Source organism: Lepus europaeus, chromosome 5 (assembly GCF_033115175.1).
Source record: "Lepus europaeus isolate LE1 chromosome 5, mLepTim1.pri, whole genome shotgun sequence".
Classification (NCBI taxonomy): domain Eukaryota; kingdom Metazoa; phylum Chordata; class Mammalia; order Lagomorpha; family Leporidae; genus Lepus; species Lepus europaeus.
In genome coordinates, this window is record NC_084831.1 from 157,806,354 (window position 1) to 157,826,221 (window position 19,868).

At 45.8% G+C, this 19,868-nt stretch overlaps 1 protein-coding gene across 2 annotated transcripts; it reads left to right on the forward strand.

Annotated features, from left to right (window-relative positions):
• The first annotated feature begins 267 nt into the window (after nucleotides 1-267).
• CENPL (centromere protein L) lies at nucleotides 268-19,474 on the forward strand. 2 transcript variants are annotated; one of them, XM_062193000.1, is made up of 5 exons: nucleotides 268-459; nucleotides 6,482-6,661; nucleotides 9,873-10,124; nucleotides 15,167-15,709; nucleotides 17,880-19,474. In XM_062193000.1, exons 2-5 carry the CDS (start codon nucleotides 6,485-6,487, stop codon nucleotides 17,949-17,951), a joined length of 1,044 nt encoding a protein of 347 aa, XP_062048984.1. In that variant the 5' UTR covers nucleotides 268-459; nucleotides 6,482-6,484; the 3' UTR covers nucleotides 17,952-19,474. The 2 variants fall into 2 exon arrangements, with proteins under 2 accessions (XP_062048984.1, XP_062048985.1); XM_062193001.1 differs by lacking the exon at nucleotides 268-459 and adding an exon at nucleotides 853-1,081.
• The last annotated feature ends 394 nt before the right edge of the window (nucleotides 19,475-19,868 follow it).

Below are 19,868 nucleotides of genomic sequence, written 5' to 3' on the forward strand. Positions count from 1 at the left end.
GCGGAAGACCCGCCCCCGCACGCGGTAAGAAATGGCGGCGCCTTGCCCTCAGTTAAAATGGCGACTCCAGCAGTTTCATTGAAATGGACTCGGCGGGCGGCCAGGGAGGCTTCCTGCGTCGGACCGCAGAGCGAGTCGGGAAACGATTTTAAACTTCGTGGGCGGCTGAGCGCCGATTTGCCGCTTTCCGAAGGCGGGATTTCAGAGCTGGCCCTCAGCGCTCGGGTGGAGAGGGGCGAGCTGGCACCCGCTGCGCTCGGCCCTTCCCTCTCCGCGGACGGGAGCCGGCTCCGCTGGAGTGCGGGTCGCCGAGCTGCGTGGCTTGTCCAGGTCACAGACCTCCCCAGCGTGGAGTCGCCTGGCCGAGGTCTTCCTGGGCGCCACGCAGTGTCGGAGCTGGTGTGCAAGAATGACTCGAGAATCCGGAATGGGTGACAGCGTGGACGCAGCACTTTGTTGGTAAGATGCTCCGGGGCCGGTGTGAACCCTGCCGTTCTTCCTGGCAGGGTCACTGTCTTCCAGTACTGTGTGTTTAGGTGTGCCTAGCGCTCAGCTGAGGCCGGGGGTTGCCGTCGGAGCGGTACCTCAGCGGCAGTGCGGACGGTGAGTCAGTATGGGCTGTTCCCTTCCCCCGCGGCCTAGCCACAGAGAACAGGTGCGTCTCACTTCTGTGTCATGAACGGCAAGTGCAAGAGGAGTGGGCAGGACAGCCGGCTCGCTCTGTGGACTCTGGAGAGCTGCGCTTGAGCAGGGGCAGCCCGCGAATGGGGAAGAGATGGCGAGCCCCGCGGGAGTGGAGAACTCCCGGGCCGCGATGCAGGTGTCCAGGTCGAAAGTAGAGATTTGGCAGCCACCTGTGGACTGAAGGATTCAGAGTCCGGGGGAGCACCCGCTCTGGGGGCGTGGAGAAGAAAAGGCAGCGGCCGGAACCGTGTGGAAGGAGGAAGGAGGAGATGCAGTGTCAGAGGAAACCAGGCAGCGGCAGGTGCCTTAGGGGAGGAGCCACGAACAAAGAGAAGGTGTGGAGGAGTCGCCGAGCAGACCTGGTGACCCACGCGTTTGGCCGTGGCTTTGGCAAAATGTCGGTTATCTCCAAGAGTACAGTTTCCTTACAGTCATAACTGAGGGCTCGCTGAAGACTTCTGATAACACACTTCTCAGGGGAAGCAGTGCGGGTACACCCGTTTGCAGGAGCTTGGTCCCAGAAAGAAGGACGTGAATTGGATTGAAAGAAACATTTTCTAGTGTTAGGAATACGAGGGTATGTTTGGCAGCGGGAAAACAGGATCCTTCGGAGGAGAGATTAGAGATGGCAGAAATTCTAAATTAACGTAGGAGTGGTTCCAGTCCGGGGGAGATGTCCACTGGTTGGAGATGCAGAATGTTGATACACGCAGTAGCTTTAGAAAGCAGTGGGAGAGTCTCCTTCCTCACGGTTGGAAGGAGGAACATTGGGGCAGTAATGTCTTGGGTCAGGATATATTTGTAACCTCTCTTTTTCTGAGCTAAGCAGAGTTACACATTCGTGAGTGTGAAGTGAGAAGCTGAAATTGCTATATATCATTTGTTCATCTTTAATGCATGGATTGGGCTGTTTCACATTACCTTGAGTCAAGTTTTGTTTTTTTTTTCTTTTTTAAAGATTCATTCATTTATTTGAAAGGCAGAGTTACAGAGAGGCAGAGGCAGAGGCAGGAGAGAGAGAGAGAGGTCTTCCATCCACTGGCTCACTCCCCAGATGGAGCTGGGCCAATCTGAAGCCAGGAACCTGGAGCTTCCTGCAGGTCTCCCACGCAGGTACAGGGGGCTCAAGGACTCAGGCCATCCTCCACTGCCTCCCCAGGCCTTAGCAGAGAGCTGGACCAGAGGTGGAGCAGCCGGCACTGGAACGGGATGTCGGCACTGTAGGTGGCGGCTTTGCCACTATGTCACAGTACCAGCCCTCAAGGTATGAAGTTTAGCAGGGCTTATTTTGCCTTGATGTTGATCCGCATTTGAAATGTAGTGTGAAAGAAGCAGATAAGAGCACTCTTTCCAGATCCAGACTTCCTGGGTTGACATTCTCACTCTTTGGCTGTCTTACTGTTTGACTTTGGCAAGTTATTCAGCTTTTCTGTCACCTGGGAACACAGTAATCCACTAATGGAGTTGAGGATTAAGAGTCCTGGAACATGATAAATGCTCCGTAAATGTTAGTTATTATTGCCCATTATTGAAAGAAGCATTGTCTGTAAATGGGACTGATTGAGATTCCCTTTCAAATAGATAATTCAGTGCACATTTAAAGCTAGACTGCTTTAGAGTAGCCACTTTTTAAATTATTGGTATAAGGTGGACAGTGTGTGGGGGTGGGAGTGGGGTTTAAGCCACAACTTGTGACTTGTTTACTTTCTTCTCCTCTTCCTCTTTTCCTCCTCCCTCCCCCCTCCCCTTCCACCTTTCCCTCTTCCTCCTCCTCCACCCTCCTCCTCCTCCCCCTTTATTTGAAAGGCAGAGTTACAGAGAGAGAGGGAGCTACAGAGAGACATCTTCCATCTTTTCGTTCAGTGTCCAAATGACTACAGCAGCTGAACTTCATCTGGGTCTCCCATGTGGGTGCAGGGGCCCAGGTTCTTGGGTCATCGTCCACTGCTTTTCCAGGTGCATTAGCAGGAAGCTGGATCAGAAGTGGAGCAGCTGGGAGCCAGTGCTCATATGGGTTACCAACAACACAGGTGGCTCCCTAACCCACTGTGCCACAATGCTGGCCCCTGCTCTGCTTCTGATCCAGCTTCCTGCGAATGCTTCCTGGGAGGCAGCAGATGATGGTGCAAGTGCCTGGGCTCCTGCCACCCATCTGGGAGACCCAGATTGAGGTCTGGATTCCTGGCTTTGGCTTGGCCCAGTCCTAGCTGTTTTGGACCTTTGACTGGAGGATAGACAGTCTCTCTCCTTCCCTCTTTCTGTGCCTCCCGCACCCCTAATCCCAGCTTTGCCTTTCAAGTAAATGAAAATAAATAAACAGGCCGGCACCGCGGCTCACTAGGCTAATCCTCCGCCTTGCGGCGCCGGCACACCGGGTTCTAGTCCTGGTCAGGGCACCGGATTCTGTCCCGGTTGCCCCTCTTCCAGGCCAGCTCTCTGCTATAGCCCAGGAGTGCAGTGGAGGATGGCCCAAGTTCTTGGGCCCTGCACCCCATGGGAGACCAGGATAAGCCCCTGGCTCCTGCCATCAGATCAGCGCGGTGCGCCGGCCGCAGCGCGCCAACCGCGGCGGCCATTGGAGGGTGAACCAACGGCAAAAGGAAGACCTTTCTCTCTGTCTCTCTCTCTCACTGTCCACTCTGCCTGTCAAAAAAAAAAAAAAAAAGAAAGAAAAGAAAAGAAATAAACAAACATTTAAATTATGTTATATATGATCCTGCTGTGGGTATTATCTGAGCTCTGAGGACTATGTATTTTTTTTTTTTTTAAGATTTATTTATTTATTTGAAAGAGTTACAGAGAGAGAGAAGGAGAGGCAGTGAGAGAGAGAGAGGTCCTCCATCTGCTGCTTTACTCCCCAATCGGCTACAAAGGCTGGAGCTGCGCCGATCCAAAGCCAGGAGCCAGGAGCTTCCTCTGAGTCTCCCAAGCTGGTGCAGGGACCCAAGGACTTGGGCCATCTTCCACTGTTTTCCCAGGCCACAGTAGAGAGCTGGATTGGAAGTGGAGCAGCCGGGACTCAAACCGGAACCCAAATGGGATGCCGGCACTGTGGGCGGTGGCTTTACTCTCTATGCCACAGTGCCAGCCCTGAGGACTATGTGTTTAATTTATGGAGTTCAGTGCACGCTGTAAAGGGAATCCTAGTGTCACATATTGAAATTTAAAATGGTATTTGAATAGTATCCCATAAATATACACAGTTTTTATATGCCTATTAGAATTGTTTTTTTAAAGATTTATTTATTTATTTGAAAGTCAGAGTTACACAGAGAGAGGAGAGGCAGAGAGAGAGAGAGAGAGGTCTTCCATCCGATGGTTCACTCCCCAGTTGACCGCAACAGCCAGAGCTGGGCTGATTCGAAGCCAGGAGCCAGGAGCTTCCTCCAGGTCTCCCACACAGGTGCAGGGACGCAAGCACTTGGGCCATCTTCTACTGCTTCCCCAGGCCATAGCAGAGAGCTGGATTGGAAGTGGAGCAGCCAGGACTAGAACCGGTGCCCATATGGGTTGTTGGCGCTTCAGGCCAGGGTGTTAACACACTGCGCCACAGCACCAGTCCCTTGCCTATTAAAATTAAAAAACTCAACTGGGGAGGGGGATGCTACTTAAATATAGTAACAAAAGTAACTTTTTGGAAAGAGTTAGAGAGGGATATGGAGACATACACACACACACATACACACACACAATCTTCCATCTGCTGGTTTACTTCCCAGATGTCTGCAATGGCCAACACTGGGCCAGGCTGAAGCCAGGAGTCAGGAGCTTTATTCTGGTCTCTCATGTGTGTGACAGAGGCCCAAACACCTGGGCCATATTTTCCTGCTTTTCCCAGGATGTTAGTAGGATTGGAAGCTGAGCAGCTGGGATGTGAACCAGAGACCATATGGGATGCCAGCGTCGCAGGTGATGGTTTTACCTGTTATGCCACAATGCCAGCCCCACAAAGTAACTTTTGCTTAGGAGCTTTTTTAAAAAAAAGTACCTGCAGAGTAGTGGAATAACTATTATAATTTTTAAAATAATTCCTTTTGATGAAAACTGTGTTTTAATTTTGGAGCTCTATGAAATGCTTCATCTCGTTGAGCTAATAGTTGTTTAACAAGTAAAGGACACTCATCACTGGGTTAGGTAATGATAGGAGAAACGCAAACATGGATTCAGTCAGAGAAGCTTGGTCTTGTAGGGGAGACAAGAACAACACACCAAAAAGTGGTACAGTGAAGTATGTGAACAGGGGCAAAATGAGTGTTACAGACAGGGACTGCGGAGGGCCCTGTGTGCTGGCCTATCTCCAGAGCTCTTGGAGAACATTGCTGGGGGTTTTGTTAGACTCCCCGAGAGATGAGGTCTCATTGTGCACACACGTATTCACACTGCTTCCAGGAAGGAGCCACCGATCCAGGGAGAAGTGTGTTACATAGGTGTTCCATGGAAGAGGGTTATCATCCCCCACTTGTTTGAAAAGAGATGAAATTCTAACACGATCTTGAGGTCACTTCCATTAGGGAATATGGTGGACAACCAAAACATGAGGACAAGCCTGAGATTATGTCCTTGCGTGGGAGTGGACCCAGGAGGGTGAGGAGACGCGGAGCTATAAAGACCTTGAGTACCGAACAGAAGAGTCTAGGACTTACCTGGTCACTGAGCCATAAAGACCTAGAGTACCGAACAGAAGAGTCTAGGATTTACCTGGTCACTGAGCTATAAAGACCTAGAGTACCGAACAGAAGAGTCTAGGACTTACCTGGTCACTGAGCCATAAAGACCTAGAGTACCGAACAGAAGAGGTTAGGACTGACCTGGTCACTGAGCTATAAAGACCTTGAGTACCGAACAGAAGAGTCTAGGAATACCTTGTCACTGAGCTATAAAGACCTTGAGTACCGAACAGAAGAGTCTAGGATTTACCTGGTCACTGAGCTATAAAGACCTTGAGTACCGAGCAGAAGAGGTTAGGACTGACCTGGTCACTGAGCTATAAAGACCTAGAGTACCGAACAGAAGAGGTTAGGACTTACCTGGTCACTGAGCTATAAAGACCTAGAGTACCGAACAGAAGAGTCTAGGACTTACCTGGTCACTGAGCCATAAAGACCTAGAGTACCGAACAGAAGAGTCTAGGATTTACCTGGTCACTGAGCTATAAAGACCTTGAGTACCGAACAGAAGAGTCTAGGATTTACCTGGTCACTGAGCTATAAAGACCTTGAGTACCGAACAGAAGAGTTGGGACTTACCTGGTCACTGAGCCATAAAGACCTTGAGTACTGAACAGAAGAGGTTAGGACTTACCTGGTCACTGCACAGATTTTTGCACAGGTAACTTCATAAAGTTAGTTTGGAGCTTTTTTTGGAAGAATGAATTATTCTTTGATGTGGAGAACTTTTGGTTGTAGTAATAACATGGCTAAGGAAGAAGCTTTGGGAATAGATGGTGTTATTGGGAAAAATCGAATGTGCGTTATGATGAATGTTAAAGAATGGCAACGGGGGACCACTAAATGAGTTTAAGTGAACTTAGAAAATTGACAGGAATTTGAAAATGGACCAGGTAGCTTTTGGAAGGAAGAGTGAAGGATGAAATTGAATTTGGTTCTGAATGTACTAATGTAGCCAAGATACTCACAAAAAGCAAAGAGAAATACAGTTGGCTGAAAAGTCCAAACTGGGGACAAGGTGGGGGAGAGAAGTAAAGAGAGGAAGAACTCTTTAGTAGTGGGGAGAGGAATCTGTGATGTTGTCAGCATGAGTTAACTTCTCAGTGTTTTATTTTTTTCTCTTAATGTAGACCATGGAGCCTTATGATGCACCAGAATCCACTCCGAGGCAGCACCCATCCTGCAGTCTTAAAGATTACTTTCTAGGAGCCACCCCGCTGCAGAGACGGCTGGAGTCGGTCAGGAAGCAGGCCACTTCATTTGTCCCAACTCCGCCCCGAAGGAAAATTCCCCAGTGCTCACAACTGCAGGTATGCTTTTGTGTTTTCCTTTGTCAGTCAATGCTGTGAAGTAACAGTTTCAATTTTTTTTATTTTTTTTGGACAGGCAGAGTGGATAGTGAGAGAGAGAGAGAGAGAAAGGTCTTCCTTTTTGCCGTTGGTTCACCCTACAATGGCCGCTGCGGCCTGGTGCATCGCGCTGATCCGAAGCCAGGAGCCAGGTGCTTCTCCTGGTCTCCCATGCGGGTGCAGGGCCCAAGCACTTGGGCCATCCTCCACTGCCTTCCTGGGCCATAGCAGAGAGCTGGCCTGGAAGAGGGGCAACCAGGATAGAATCTGGCGCCCCAACCGGGACTAGAACCTGGTGTGCCGGCGCTGCAAGGCGGAGGATTAGCCTGTTAAGCCATGGCGCCGGCCAACAGTTTCAATTTTTGTTACTATTTATAGTATTTTTAAATTTTCTTAACTTCAGCCAGCGCCGCGGCTCACTAGGCTAATCCTCCGCCTTGTGGCGCCGGCACACCGGGTTCTAGTCCCGGTCGGGGCGCCGGTTCTGTCCCGGTTGCCCCTCTTCCAGGCCAGCTCTCTGCTGTGGCCAGGGAGTGCAGTGGAGGATGGTCCAAGTGCTTGGGCCCTGCACCCGCATGGGAGACCAGGAGAAGCACCTGGCTCCTGGCTTCGGATCAGCGCGGTGGCCATTGGAGGGTGAACCAACGGCAAAGGAAGACCTTTCTCTCTGTCTCTCTCTCTCTCACTGTCCACTCTGCCTGTCAAAAAATTTAAAAAAAAAAATAATTTTTTTTCTTAACTTCTTGGCTCCTAAAATGAGAAACAATTTAAAAAAATTTCACACTACACCACTACCTTTTTTGTTATTTAACATCCTTTAATCGAGGAGATTTTCCTTCCATGTCTTATATTTTACAACCTTGACATTGTTGAAGAATATAATCCTTCTCTTCCTGCTTTTTTTTTAAAGATCTATTTATTTTCCTGCCCCCTTCCCTTTATTTTAAGAAAGCTTTTATTTAATGAATATAAATTTCATAGGTACAGCTTTAGGAATATAGCAGTTCTTCCCCTCATACACACCCTCCCACCCCCACTCCTGTCCCATCTCCTACTCCCTCTCCCATCCCATTCTACATTAAGATTCGTTTTTAATTAGCTTTATATACAGAAGACTAACTCTAACCTAAGTAAAGATTTCCAGTTTACACCCACACAGACACACAAAGTATGAAGGACAGAGGTCCTACATGAGGAGCAACTGCCAGTGGCTCCTGTTGTTGATTTAACAATTGACACTCTTATTTAAGATGTCAGTAATCACCCGAGGCTCTTGACATGAGCTGGCAAGGCTACGGAAGCCTCTTGAGTTCACAAACTCTGACCTTATTTAGACAGGGCCATAAGAAAACGAAGTTCTCTCCTCCCTTCAGAGAAATGTACATCCTTCTTTGATGGCCCCTTATTTCCACTGGGGTCTCCCACATGGTTGTAGGGGCCCAAGTACCTTGGTCATCTGCTGCTGCTTTCCTAGGTGTATTATTAGGGAGCTGGATCAGAAGTGGAGCAGCTGGAACATGAACCCGTGCCCATATGGGATGCTGGCACTGCAGGCAGTGGCTTTTCCACCATGCCGCAGCACTGCCCCCTACAGGTCATTTTGACTATACCTAATCACATGAGGTCAGGCATTAAATTTTCCACTTGTGATACCATGTCAAAAAATTTCAGATTTTGGATTTTCAGATTAGGGGTGATCAACTTTATTTTTTTAAAAGATTTATTTATTTATTTTGAAAGTCAGAGTTACAGTGAGAGAGAGAGAGAGAGAGAGAGAGATCTTTCATCTACTGGTTTGTCCCCAGATGGCTGCAAAGACCAGGGCTGGGCCAGGCTGAAACCAGGAGTCGGGAGCTTCATCTGGGTGTCCTAGATGGATAGCAGGGGCCCAAACACCTTGTCCATCTTCTGCAGCTTTTTTCAGGCCATTAGCAGGGAGCTGGATTGGAAGTGGAGCAGCTGGGACATGAACTGGTGCTTACATAGAACACCAGCGTCCCAGGTGGTGGCTTTACTTATACCACAATGCCAACCCTTCGACTTGTATTTATGAAATTTATAACTTGAAATTTCTTTTTTTTTTTAAGATTTATTTATTTATTTTAAAGTCAGAGTTACACAGAGAGAAGGAGAGGCAGAGAGAGAGAGAGAGAGAGAGAGAGAGAGAGAGAGAGAGAGAGGTCTTCCATCTACTGGTTCACTCCCCAGTTGACCTCAACAGCTGGAGCTGTGCTGATCCATAGCCAGGAGCCAGGAGCCTCTTCCAGGTCTCCCACGTGGGTGTAGGGGCCCAAGCACTTGGGCCATCTTCTACTGCTTTCCCAGGCCATAGCAGAGAGCTGGATCGGAAGTGGAGCAGCCAGGACTTGCACTGGTGCCCATGTGGGATGCTGGCACTGCAGGCAGCAGCTTTACCCGCTATGCCACAATGCCTGCCCCTCTCCCTCTCTCTCTAACTATGACTTTTAAGCCGATAAATAAATATTCAAAAAAAAAAAAAAAACACCACACATTATGAAGAAAAATAGGGTAGGAGAGATTAAGAGTGAAAAGTTGGAGTGGGTGCAGGTGCTACTTTAAATCAGGTAACCTCTTGGGTGACATTGGGGCAGACATGCGTGGAGTGTAGGAACATGCCATGGGAGCTCCTGGGGAAGAGTGTTACACAGGGAAGGGACAACAAATGCCAAGGGCTGTTCAAGGACCTGCAAAATGCCCTGTAAGCTCCAGTTTGGCTGGAGTGCAAAGATCAGGTCCTTGGGTCGGCGTGGTAGCAGAGTGGGCTACGCCTCCATCTGCAGCACCAGCATCCCATATGGGCACCAGTTGGAGTCCCAGGTGCTCCTTTTCCATTCCAGCTCTCTGCTATGGCCTGGGAAAGCAGTGGAAGATGGCCCAAGTGCTTGCGTCCCTGCACCCACATGGGAGGCCTGGAAGAAGCTATTGGCTTTGAATCGGTCCATCTCTGGCCGTTGTGGCCATTCGGGGAGTGAACCAGCAGATGGAATTTGTAGCTTTCTCTGTCACTCTGCCTTTCAAAGAAATAAGTAAATTAAAACAAAAAAAATCAGGTCTTCAGTAATAGATTTGTGTTAGACACACAAAATACTATAATGGAACTCTTACTAATATTTCCTAATTGTTAAACTTCTTTTGTCTTGATTTTTTTTAGGAAGATGTTGATCCTCGAAAGGTTGCATTCCTTCTGCATAAACAGTGGACTTTATATAGTTTAACTCCCCTATACAAATTTTCCTATGCTAATCTCAAGGAGTATTCTAGACTTCTGAGTGCATTTATTACTGCTGAAAAGCAAAAAGGACTTGCTGTGGAAGTAGGAGAAGACTTCAACATCAAAGTGGTTTTCTCTGCTCTCCTAGGAATGAAAGGAACGCAAAGGGACCCGGAAGCAGTTCTTGTCCAGGTATAGTATATAAGCAATAATTTGCGTCCTTGGGGAAAAGAAGCTGCAGTTTCATGGTTTGGAAATTGTTGTGGTATTTTCTTACTTTTTTTAAATTCCCAAGTCGTTATTGTAACCTGTTCTATGTTATGTTTAACTAAATTTTGATATAGCCAACCTAAAGATTTTTTTCCTATATGTCTAGGAAATGTGTGAGTCTGTGTCTAAAATTTTGTTTATTTTAGGAAACTTAGAAAATACACAAAAGTACAAAGAAAGTTAAAAAAATCACAGTTTTAACATGTTAATGCACATCTATGTATCTATACAGTCTTTTTTTTTTTTTTTTTAAGATTTATTTACTTATTTGAAAGAGTTACACATAGAGAGAAGGAGAGGCACAGAGACAGAGAGAGAGGTCTTCCATCTGCTGGTTCACTCCCCAGATGGCCGCAATGGCCAGAGCTGTGCCTATCTGAAGCCAGGAGCCAGGAGCTTCCTCCGGGTCTCCCACGTGGGTGTAGGGGCCCAAGGACTTGAGCCATCTTCTACTGCCTTCCCAGGCCATATGAGAGAGGTGGATTGGAAGTGGAGCAGCTGGAACTGGAACCGGTGCCCATATGGGATGCTGGCACTGCAGGAGGTGGCTTCACCTGCTACACCATAGCGCTGGCCCCATCTAGATAGTGTTAAAATAGTGCTTATACTGCTCATTATTTTCACATTATGGCATTTTCACTAATTAATATTTGTAGGTGATTACTCATGCCATTAGAAATTAAACATTTTTGAAGATGCATCTGTATAATTCTATGGTTTTTATTAGAATTAAATTCCTAAAAGTATAATTGTAGTAAAAAAACACATATCTTTAGTTATTTTAATGTATTATGCCAAGTGACTCTCAGAAATGTAGTAATGTTTACATTCTTTCTCATAAGTAGTGTATAAAGGTAATATGACTATCTTTCAATTGATTAGGAAAGTGGATTTATTTTATATGGTACTCATGCCTGTTGCTTCTGTTTCTTCTCATTAACTAACCTTAGTCATTGATAAGGAAGGTAAAGTCTCATGCAGCTGAAAAAGCCTATTTTTTGCTTGTTTATATAGATCAGAGACTGGTAAACTGTGGCTTATAAGGCCAGATGCTGCCTGCTGTTTTTTCTTGTAAATAAGGGATAATTGGAACATAACCCTTTACATCTACTTTTGTGTTGTTTGTGTCTGTTCTGGGCTACAACAGCAGCGTTGAGTAGTTGGGACAAAGATGCTATGACCAGCAAAGCCTAAAATAGGTACTGTCCAGCCCTTGAAAGAAACCCTTGCTGACCGCTGGTGCAGGCCGTGGATTGGCGATCTTACAGTGTGCTGGGATGAGGTGCAGCCTTAGGACAGGAGGTGGGGGTTTATTAGTCAACAAAAAAGAAAAAAAATGAGGTAAGCCGTTCAAGGCTGGTATGGTGCTTGATGACGTAAATCACTGACAACTAGGCTTCCTCTGCCTTTCTTCTCTGTCGTGGCTGAGAGCATGGCTTCACCCGTACAGCCGCCGTATGTAGAAGATGGGCTCGGGGCTGTAAACAGGATGCTCAGCTCCAGGCAGGAAGGACAACAGGCTATCTGACGCAGACTGAATATTGCTGAGACCCAGCACCTGTTTGCATCCTGCGTGGAAGGGAGCCTAGACAAATCTGTTTTTTGGGGCTGATGCTGTGGTGTATGTAGTAGGCTAAGCCTCTGCCTGTGGTGCTGGCATCCCATATGGGCACCAGTTTGTGTCCTGGCTGCTCCTCTTCTGGTTCAGCTCTCTGCTAATGGCCTAGGAAAGCAGTTGAAGATGGTCCAAGTGCTTGGGCCTCTGCACCCATGTGGGGAGACATGGAAGAAGCTCCTGACTCCTGGCTTCAATCTGGCCCAGACTTCGTCTGTTGCGGCTACTGGGGGAGTGAACCAGTGGATGGAGGACCCCTCTCTCTGTCTCTCTGTAACTCTGCGTTTCAAATAAATAAATCTTTAAAAAAAATTTTTTTTAGTGGGTACTTTGCTACTTCAAGTAAAGGGACTGTTTTATAGCAGACAGAAAAGTGGATACTGGGGAGATAATTGGTAATGTTTGTCAGGGGAAGCAGCTGATGCTCACAGAGGTTGTGATAGTTGCATGTCTTCAGTTATGCAGATGTTCTTGTGAGGATTGGAAATGACCTCTTGAATTCCTAGTGCAGTATTCCAGTAGTTTTCAAAGTAAACCTCATGTTTGGTCAGAGTTACAGGACTCATAGGTGACAAAAGTATGATAAACATAATACATCTGGGCTTCAAGATATTGAGAGTCTTTTATAATCTGTTAAGCAAAAAGGGGAAATCTAAGTAACCGTGTGAATGCTCGTCACTAAAGGGAAATGATACAGGATTGTGATCGTAACCTCAGCCTTGTCAATACTTTAACAAAACGTCTCATGAATATCTGGAAGGTATGTTTGTCATTAGACTTTCAGATTTGAAATTTGAAGACTTAGTCAAGTAGAAATAAAATTAAGATCCTAAACAATCTTTTTTTTTTAAAAGATTTATTTTATTTATTTGAAAGAGTTACAGAGAGAGGGAGAGACAGAGAGAGAGGTCTTCCATCCATTGGTTCACTCCCCAAATGGCCGCAACAATAGCTGAGCTGATCTGAAGCCAGAGCCAGGAGCTTCTTCCAGGTTTCCCACATAGGTGCAGGGTCCCAAGCACTTGAGGTGCATCAACCGGGAGTTGGATAGGAGGTGGAGCAGCCAGGACTAGAACTGGCACCCATATGGAATGCCGGTGCTGCAGGCAGGGTCTTTAACCTGCTGTACCAGTGTTGGCCCCATCCTAAACAGTCTGAATGGAATGGCTTAATGGGCCAAATTGAAAGAAATTTAAATTTTATTATTATTATTTTTTTAAAGATTGATTTATTTGAAAGGCAGAATTAGAGAGAGAGAGAGAGAGAGGCTTATTCCCCAGATGGCTGCAACAGCTGAGGCTGGGCCAGGTCAAAGCCATGAGCCTAGAGCTTCTTCTGGGTCTCCCACATATGTGGCAGGGCCTAAAACACTTGATCCATCTTCTACTGCCTTCCCAGGTACAGTAGCAAGGAGCTGGATGGAAGTGGAGCAGCCAGGACGCACACTGGTGCTCATGTGGGATGCCAGCACTGCCGGTGTCATCTTAACCCCCTGCACCACAGTGAGGACCCCAGAAATTGAAATATAAGTAGGAGTCAGTTTACTACTTAATATAAGTTGAGGGAGATTTGCCTATTAAAAGCAAAAATGAATATGGGGAGCTAATTTCTATAAAGCTATTAACCCAGAAAACTATAATCTGGGATTACATTCATAGACGTATAGCCTAGGTCAAGGATAGTGATAATTTTTTCAAAGATTATTTATTTTATTTGAAAGAATTACAGAGAAAGAGAGAGAGAGAGAGAGAGAGGCTAAAGATTGATCTTCCATCCGCTGGTTTACTCCCCAAATAGCCGCAATGGCCGGAGCTAGGACAGACTGAAGCCAGGAGTCAGGAGCTTCTTCCAGGTCTCTGATGTGGATGTGGGGGCTGAAGGACTTGAGCCACCTTTCACTGCTTTTCCAGGCATGCTAGCAGGGAGCTGGATCAGAAGTGGAGCTGCCAGGAATTAAACTAGCGCCCATTTGGGATGCTGGTCTGCAGGAAGTGACTTAACCCACTATACCACTGTGCCAGCCCCAAATAGCGATAATCTCACAATTAAATCTTTTTGAAGTAATTATGTTCACTTATAAATTATTCTTATGCAGAGGAATTTGAGAGAAGAGTGACTAGGATAGTTAGGGAGCATGGATATATGTCACAGGACAAATGATTGAAAAAATTGGAGATGTTGAACTTCATAATATGTATGAGACCATCAAATATTTTAGCAACTTTTCCTGTAGAAGAGAGATTAGGTTTGATTTGTTTTATGTAAAGAATAAAACAGAACAGGAGATTGGAAAGAATAGGCCTAACATTTGAAAAATAATTTTAAGTTGCCAGGAAGAACTGTCTTCCTCAATAGAAGATTCAAGTACATTGGATTTGGTGACCTTTTGTAGTCCCTTATGAAGCTGAAATTTTCTTTTTTCAGAATACAGCACCTGATTATGCCATAGTGGCATCTCATTTTTTGACAAGATTTATTTATTTGTTTGAAAGACAGAATGACAGAAAGAGAGGGAGGGAGGGAAGAGATATCTTCCATCTGCTGGTTCTCTCCCCAGATAGGCTGCAACTGCCAGGGGTTGAGCCAGGCTGAAGCCAGTAGCCTGGAACTCCTTCCAGATCTCCCATGTGGGTAGCATAGACCCAAGCACTCTTGCCATCCTCCACTGCCTTTCCTGATAAATTAGCAGGGAGCTGGATTGGAAACCGAGCAGCTGAGACTCGAGCCGGTGTTTCAGTGTGGGCTGTCAGCATTGCAAAAGACAACTTAATTCGCTGTACTGCATCACGCGCCTTGGCATCTCTTATTTTGTATTTTGGTTGCACCAAAATGTTGCCATATACCACATCTTCAGGTTACTGGCAGTAGGGGTTGGCATTGTGGTGTGTTGGGTTAAACTGCTGCCTGCAACACTGGCATCCCATATGGGTGTTGGTTTGAGTCCTGGCTGTCCTATTTCCTACCCAGCTCCCTACTTGTGTGCCTGGGAAGGCAGCTGGAGATGGTCCAAATCCTTGGGCCCCCACCACCCGTGTGGGAGACCAGCCAGGAGTTCCAGGCTCCTTGCTTCAGCCTGGCCCAGGGCCGGCTCTTGCTGCTAAATCTGGGGAGTGAGCCAGTGGACTATCTCTCTAACTCTGCCTTTCAAGTAAATAAATCAATCTTGAAAACAAAATGTTGGCAGTAAGCGCAATTATTCTGATAAATGCTAATAATGATTAGGGAACCTATTCCTTTTGTGCTTGTTGGCAAGCTAATACATTAGATTTTCTTATTTTTAATGTACTAATTTTGAGAAGATGTAAGATTATATGTAGTCCTAACGAATCAGCTTTACTTTTCTTTGCAGATTCTGTCAAAACCTCAGTGGCCATCTGAGGACAGAGAAGGGAAGGTGTTGTGGACCGGTTGGTTCTGCTGTGTGTTTGGAGATAGTCTTCTGGAAACAGTTTCGGAAGATTTCACCTGTTTACCCTTATTCCTTGCAAATGGAGCGGAGTCTAACACAGCCATAATCGGAACTTGGTTTCAGAAAACCTTTGACTGTTACTTCAGTCCTTTAGCGATCAATGCATTTAATCTTTCCTGGATGGCTGCTATGTGGACTGCATGCAAAATGGACCGTTATGTGGCTACTACTGAGTTTCTGTGGTCTGTACCCTGTAGCCCACAAAGCCTGGACATTTCTTACGCGATACATCCAGAGGATGCAAAAGCTTTGTGGGACAGTGTCCACAAAACACCTGGGGAGGTTACCCAGGAGGAAGTTGACTTATTCATGGACTGTCTTTATTCCCATTTTTATAGACATTTCAGAATTCACTTATCAGCCACAAGATTGGTTCGTGTGTCAACATCTGTAGCTTCAGCACATACTGATGGAAAGATAAAGGTTGGTTTGAACAAATCTAAGTAATTTTTCCTTATTATGGGGTTTTCAGAATGAATGGTGATTGTGTTTTCCATATAGAAGAGATGCATTTGAATGTATGCCAATTTAAGGCAGTAGAGTCTTTTTTTAAAAGATTTATTTATTTATTTGAGAGGCAGAGTTACAGACAGGGAGAGACAAAGAAGCCTTCCATCCACGGGTTCACTCCCCAAATGGCTGCATTGGCCAGGCCTGGGCCAGACCGAGCCAGCAGCCAGGAGCTTCTTCTGGGTCCCCTATATGGGCACAGGGACCCAAGCACCAGGGCCATCTTCCACCACCTTCCCAGGGCATCAGCAGGGAGCTGGAGCCAGGAGCCTCTTCTGGGTCTCCCATGCGGGTTCAGGGGCCCAAGGACTTCTATTGCTTTCCCAGGCCATAGCAGAGAGCTGGATCAGAAGTGGAGCAGCTGGGACTAGAACTGGTGCCCATATGGGATGCCAGCGCTGCAGGCAGAGGCTTAACCCACCAAGCCACAGCACCAGCCCCTGTAGAGAGACTTTATTTTGTGCTTTATAACTAAATTACCAAAGTTTGATTGCAGCTTTATAATGGGAGGGCACTATATACCATGTGCTATAAACTTTGGTAATATGCATTATTTTATAACTTTGAAACTTTCCAAATTATTTCCTGCCAAATGTTGAAATAATTATCAGAGTAATAGAGGATTTTATATGTTAGATAAGAAGATTATAGTCAGAAACATAGAACACGATGATGTCATCTTTATATTCTAGAATTTTCTATCCCCATTGGGAAAGAAGTAATACAGACATTGTTTTACTCTCCTGAACTGTTTATTACAAGAAATAGCAAATAAACAGAGTGTATACACAGCCACAGTGTGAAAGCTTCCTGTGGTCTTGCCAGTATGTTGGGAAATTAACAGACCTAATTGTAGTCTTTACTTAGCTGTTTTTCATCTCATTTTATCTTAAAGAAACTGATGCCATGATAGTTTTTTTTTTTTTTTTTAAGATTAATTTTTTATTTATTTGAAAGCTAGAGTAACAGAGAGAGGAGAAGGAGGGGATAGAGAAAGATAGAGGTAGAGAGCGAGAGACATTGTCTGGTTCATTGGTTCACTCCCCACTTGTTCATTCCCCACGTGGCCTTAACAGCTGGGGCTGGGCTAGGCTGAAACCAGGAGCCTGGAGCTTCTTCTGAGTCTCCCACATGGGTTTCTGCTGTTTTCCCAGGTGCATTAGCAGGGAGCTGGATGGAAAGTGTAGCAGCTGGGACTTGAATTGGCACCCATATGGGATGCTAGCATTGCAGGTGGAGGCTTAACCCACTATGCCACAATGCCAGCCCCAGTTCATATTATTTATTTATTTCTTTAAAGATTTATTTGTTTATTTGAAAGTTGGAGTTACACAGAGAGAGAAGGAGAGGCAGAGAGAGAGAGCGAGAGAGAGAGGTCTTGCATCCGCTGGTTTGCTCCCCAATTGGCTGCAATGGCCAGAGCTGTGCTGATCCAAAGCCAGGAGCCAGGAGCTTCTTCCAGGTCTCCCACATGGGTGCAGGGGCCCAAGAACTTGGGCCATCTTCTGCTTTCCCAGGCCATAGCAGAGAGCTGGATTGGAAGTGGAGCAGCCAGGACTCGAACTGGCACCCATATGGGATGCCTGCACTGCAGGCGGTGACTTTACCCGCTATCCCACAGCGCCAGCCCCCATATTATTTTTTTAAAGATGTATTTATTGGGGCCCATGTTGTGGCATAGTGAGTTAAGCCTCCACCTACCATACCGGCCCCTATGATGGTTTTAAGTGACATGTGTAAGATAGCTTGGAAAGAGGAGTCAAGATTTGAACTCATCTCCTAGGTTTCAAGATATTGATCATCTTTAAGCACTGTACTCATGCTTTCCAAACCAGAGGCCATAATAGGAGATAATTTTGGTGAGAAGAGACCAGTACTGCAGAACCAAATAGGAAGACTACAGAAGATACAAAAGAAGTATATTGCATGGGCTTAATGACCTAAATCCAGAAATTAGACCACTGTGACATTTATCATTCCATTATCCAACTGCGTTGTTATTATAATGCTGTTCTTTTTATAAAGGTTTATTTTATTTGTAATGCTATTATAATTTTAAATGTCTTTTTTTTTTTCTCCACAGATTATTTGTCATAAATACCTTATTGGTGTGTTGGCATATTTGACAGAACTGGCAATTTTTCAGATTGAGTGAGGTCTTCTATGGACTGTAAGATGTGGATTACGTACCCTTTTCTAATTGACTACTTGCCTAGCTGCTAAGCTGAGAGGGATGCAGGAGAAATGGTATCTGTTTCTATGTTTTCCTCACAGTGCTTTGGAGTTGCCCAGATGGAAGCCAAGAAGAATCTAGAACAAAGAACATCATGGCTGAGCCACAGCCATGTGCTCATGTGTGGATCATGAACTGGGGTGCCAGTCTATAGGGAAATGCTGAGTTGTGCAATTCTGTCATCTTTTTAAAAAATGTTTATGATGTCAAACTTCGGGATTCAAGTGAGGTATATCTGATATTGGGTATCTCTGATTTGGGCCTTCAAAACCTCTAATACATTTTAGACATTTTAGACTTGCATTCACAGAGAATTTGTGTCTTCTAAAGACATTTTCCTAGCAGGCGTTTGACCATAGAGAGAAATGGCAATGAAAATCCCCTCAAAAGGAAACTAAAAAGTAATATACATCTCTCTAGCCACTACTGTGCTTCTGTTTTTAATACTGTTCAATTCCTACTGCAATGTTAAATTAAATATTCTCTTTTAAAATGAAGCAGTGTGTTTATCAGCGTCTTAATGACACCTTTTAATTAATATCTCAGTTGTGGGAAGTGGTAGGCCTTTCTCTAGTACAAAGAGTCCAAACCAATAGTTATATAGAATCTCACACATTGTGGAGTTGAAAGGCATCTGCCCCTTTTTGAGGGCAGACGTTATCTTGCTTAACCTTCATGTCCCTACTTTTGTAGAGTATTTGGTAAATATCTGTAAATGAATTTTAAACAGTTCTTCGATTTTACATATAAAAACTGAGGTGAAGCAACTTAAGAGACTTATTTGTAATGTTGTACTTAAATTCCTTCTTTTTCATTTTTAAAGATTTATTTATTTATTTGAAAGTCAGAGTTACACAGAGAGAGGAGAGGCGGGGGGGTGGGTCTTCCATCCGCTTGTTCACTCCCCAGTTGGCCATAACGGCCAGAGCTGTGCCAATCAGGATCCAGGAGCCTCCTCCGGGTCTCCCATGCGGATGCAGGGGCCCAAGGACTTGGGCTATCTTCTACTGCTTTCCCAGGCCATAGCGGAGAGCTGGATGAGAAGTGGAGCAGCCAAGACTAGAACCGGCGCCCATATGGGATGCCAGCACTTCAGGCCAGGGCTTTAACCCACTGCACCACAGTGTCGGCCTCAGATTTCTTCTTCTTTTTTTTTTTTTTAAAAAAGATTTCTTTATTTATTTGAAAGTCAGAGTAACACAGAGAGAGGAGAGGCAGAGAGAGAGAGAGAGAGAAAGAGAGAGGTCTTCCATAGTTCACTCCCTAATTGGCCGCAACAGCTGGAGCTGCGCCGATCCGAAGCCAGGAGCCAGGCGCTTCCTCCTGGTCTCCCATGTGGGTGCAGGGGCCCAAGGACTTGAGCTATCTTCTACTGCTTTCCCAGGCCATAGCAGGGAGCTGGATGGGAAGAGGAACAGCCAGGTTTTGAACTGGCGCTCATATGGGATGCTGGCGTTTCAGGCCAGGGTGTTAACCCGTTGCACCACAGGCCCGCCCCCCCCCCCCCCCCGCCCCCCCGATTTCTTCTTACTGTAAGATTTTAGTTTAGTTTAGAAACAATTTTTAGAAAAATCTTGTTTGAAAGAAAGTAACATTCATAGACTCCTTCTAAAACGCAGGGTAACTTCTGGAACGGGGTCTTATTTGATACACTAGAAGCAGCACAGGCCGCGGGAAAGGCTTCTGTCAGACATTTGTTTGTATACTTGACACTGGGCTCCTGCAGTGTCCTCAGAACTGCATGGGTAATAGGAGGATAGCAACAAAGAAGACAAAAGACTTCCTTTGCTATAGAAATTATACCCTAGTGAAGGGAGGGCAAGAGATATTTCCAAAGAG

Bases quoted from the DNA above. Each gene is read 5' to 3' on its own strand.
- CENPL (XM_062193000.1), top strand. From the start codon at position 6,485: ATGGAGCCTTATGATGCACCAGAATCCACTCCGAGGCAGCACCCATCC. The intron at 6,662-9,872 runs GTATGCTTTTGT...GATTTTTTTTAG, and splicing joins CCCAGTGCTCACAACTGCAG to GAAGATGTTGATCCTCGAAA. The intron at 10,125-15,166 runs GTATAGTATATA...TTTTCTTTGCAG, and splicing joins CGGAAGCAGTTCTTGTCCAG to ATTCTGTCAAAACCTCAGTG.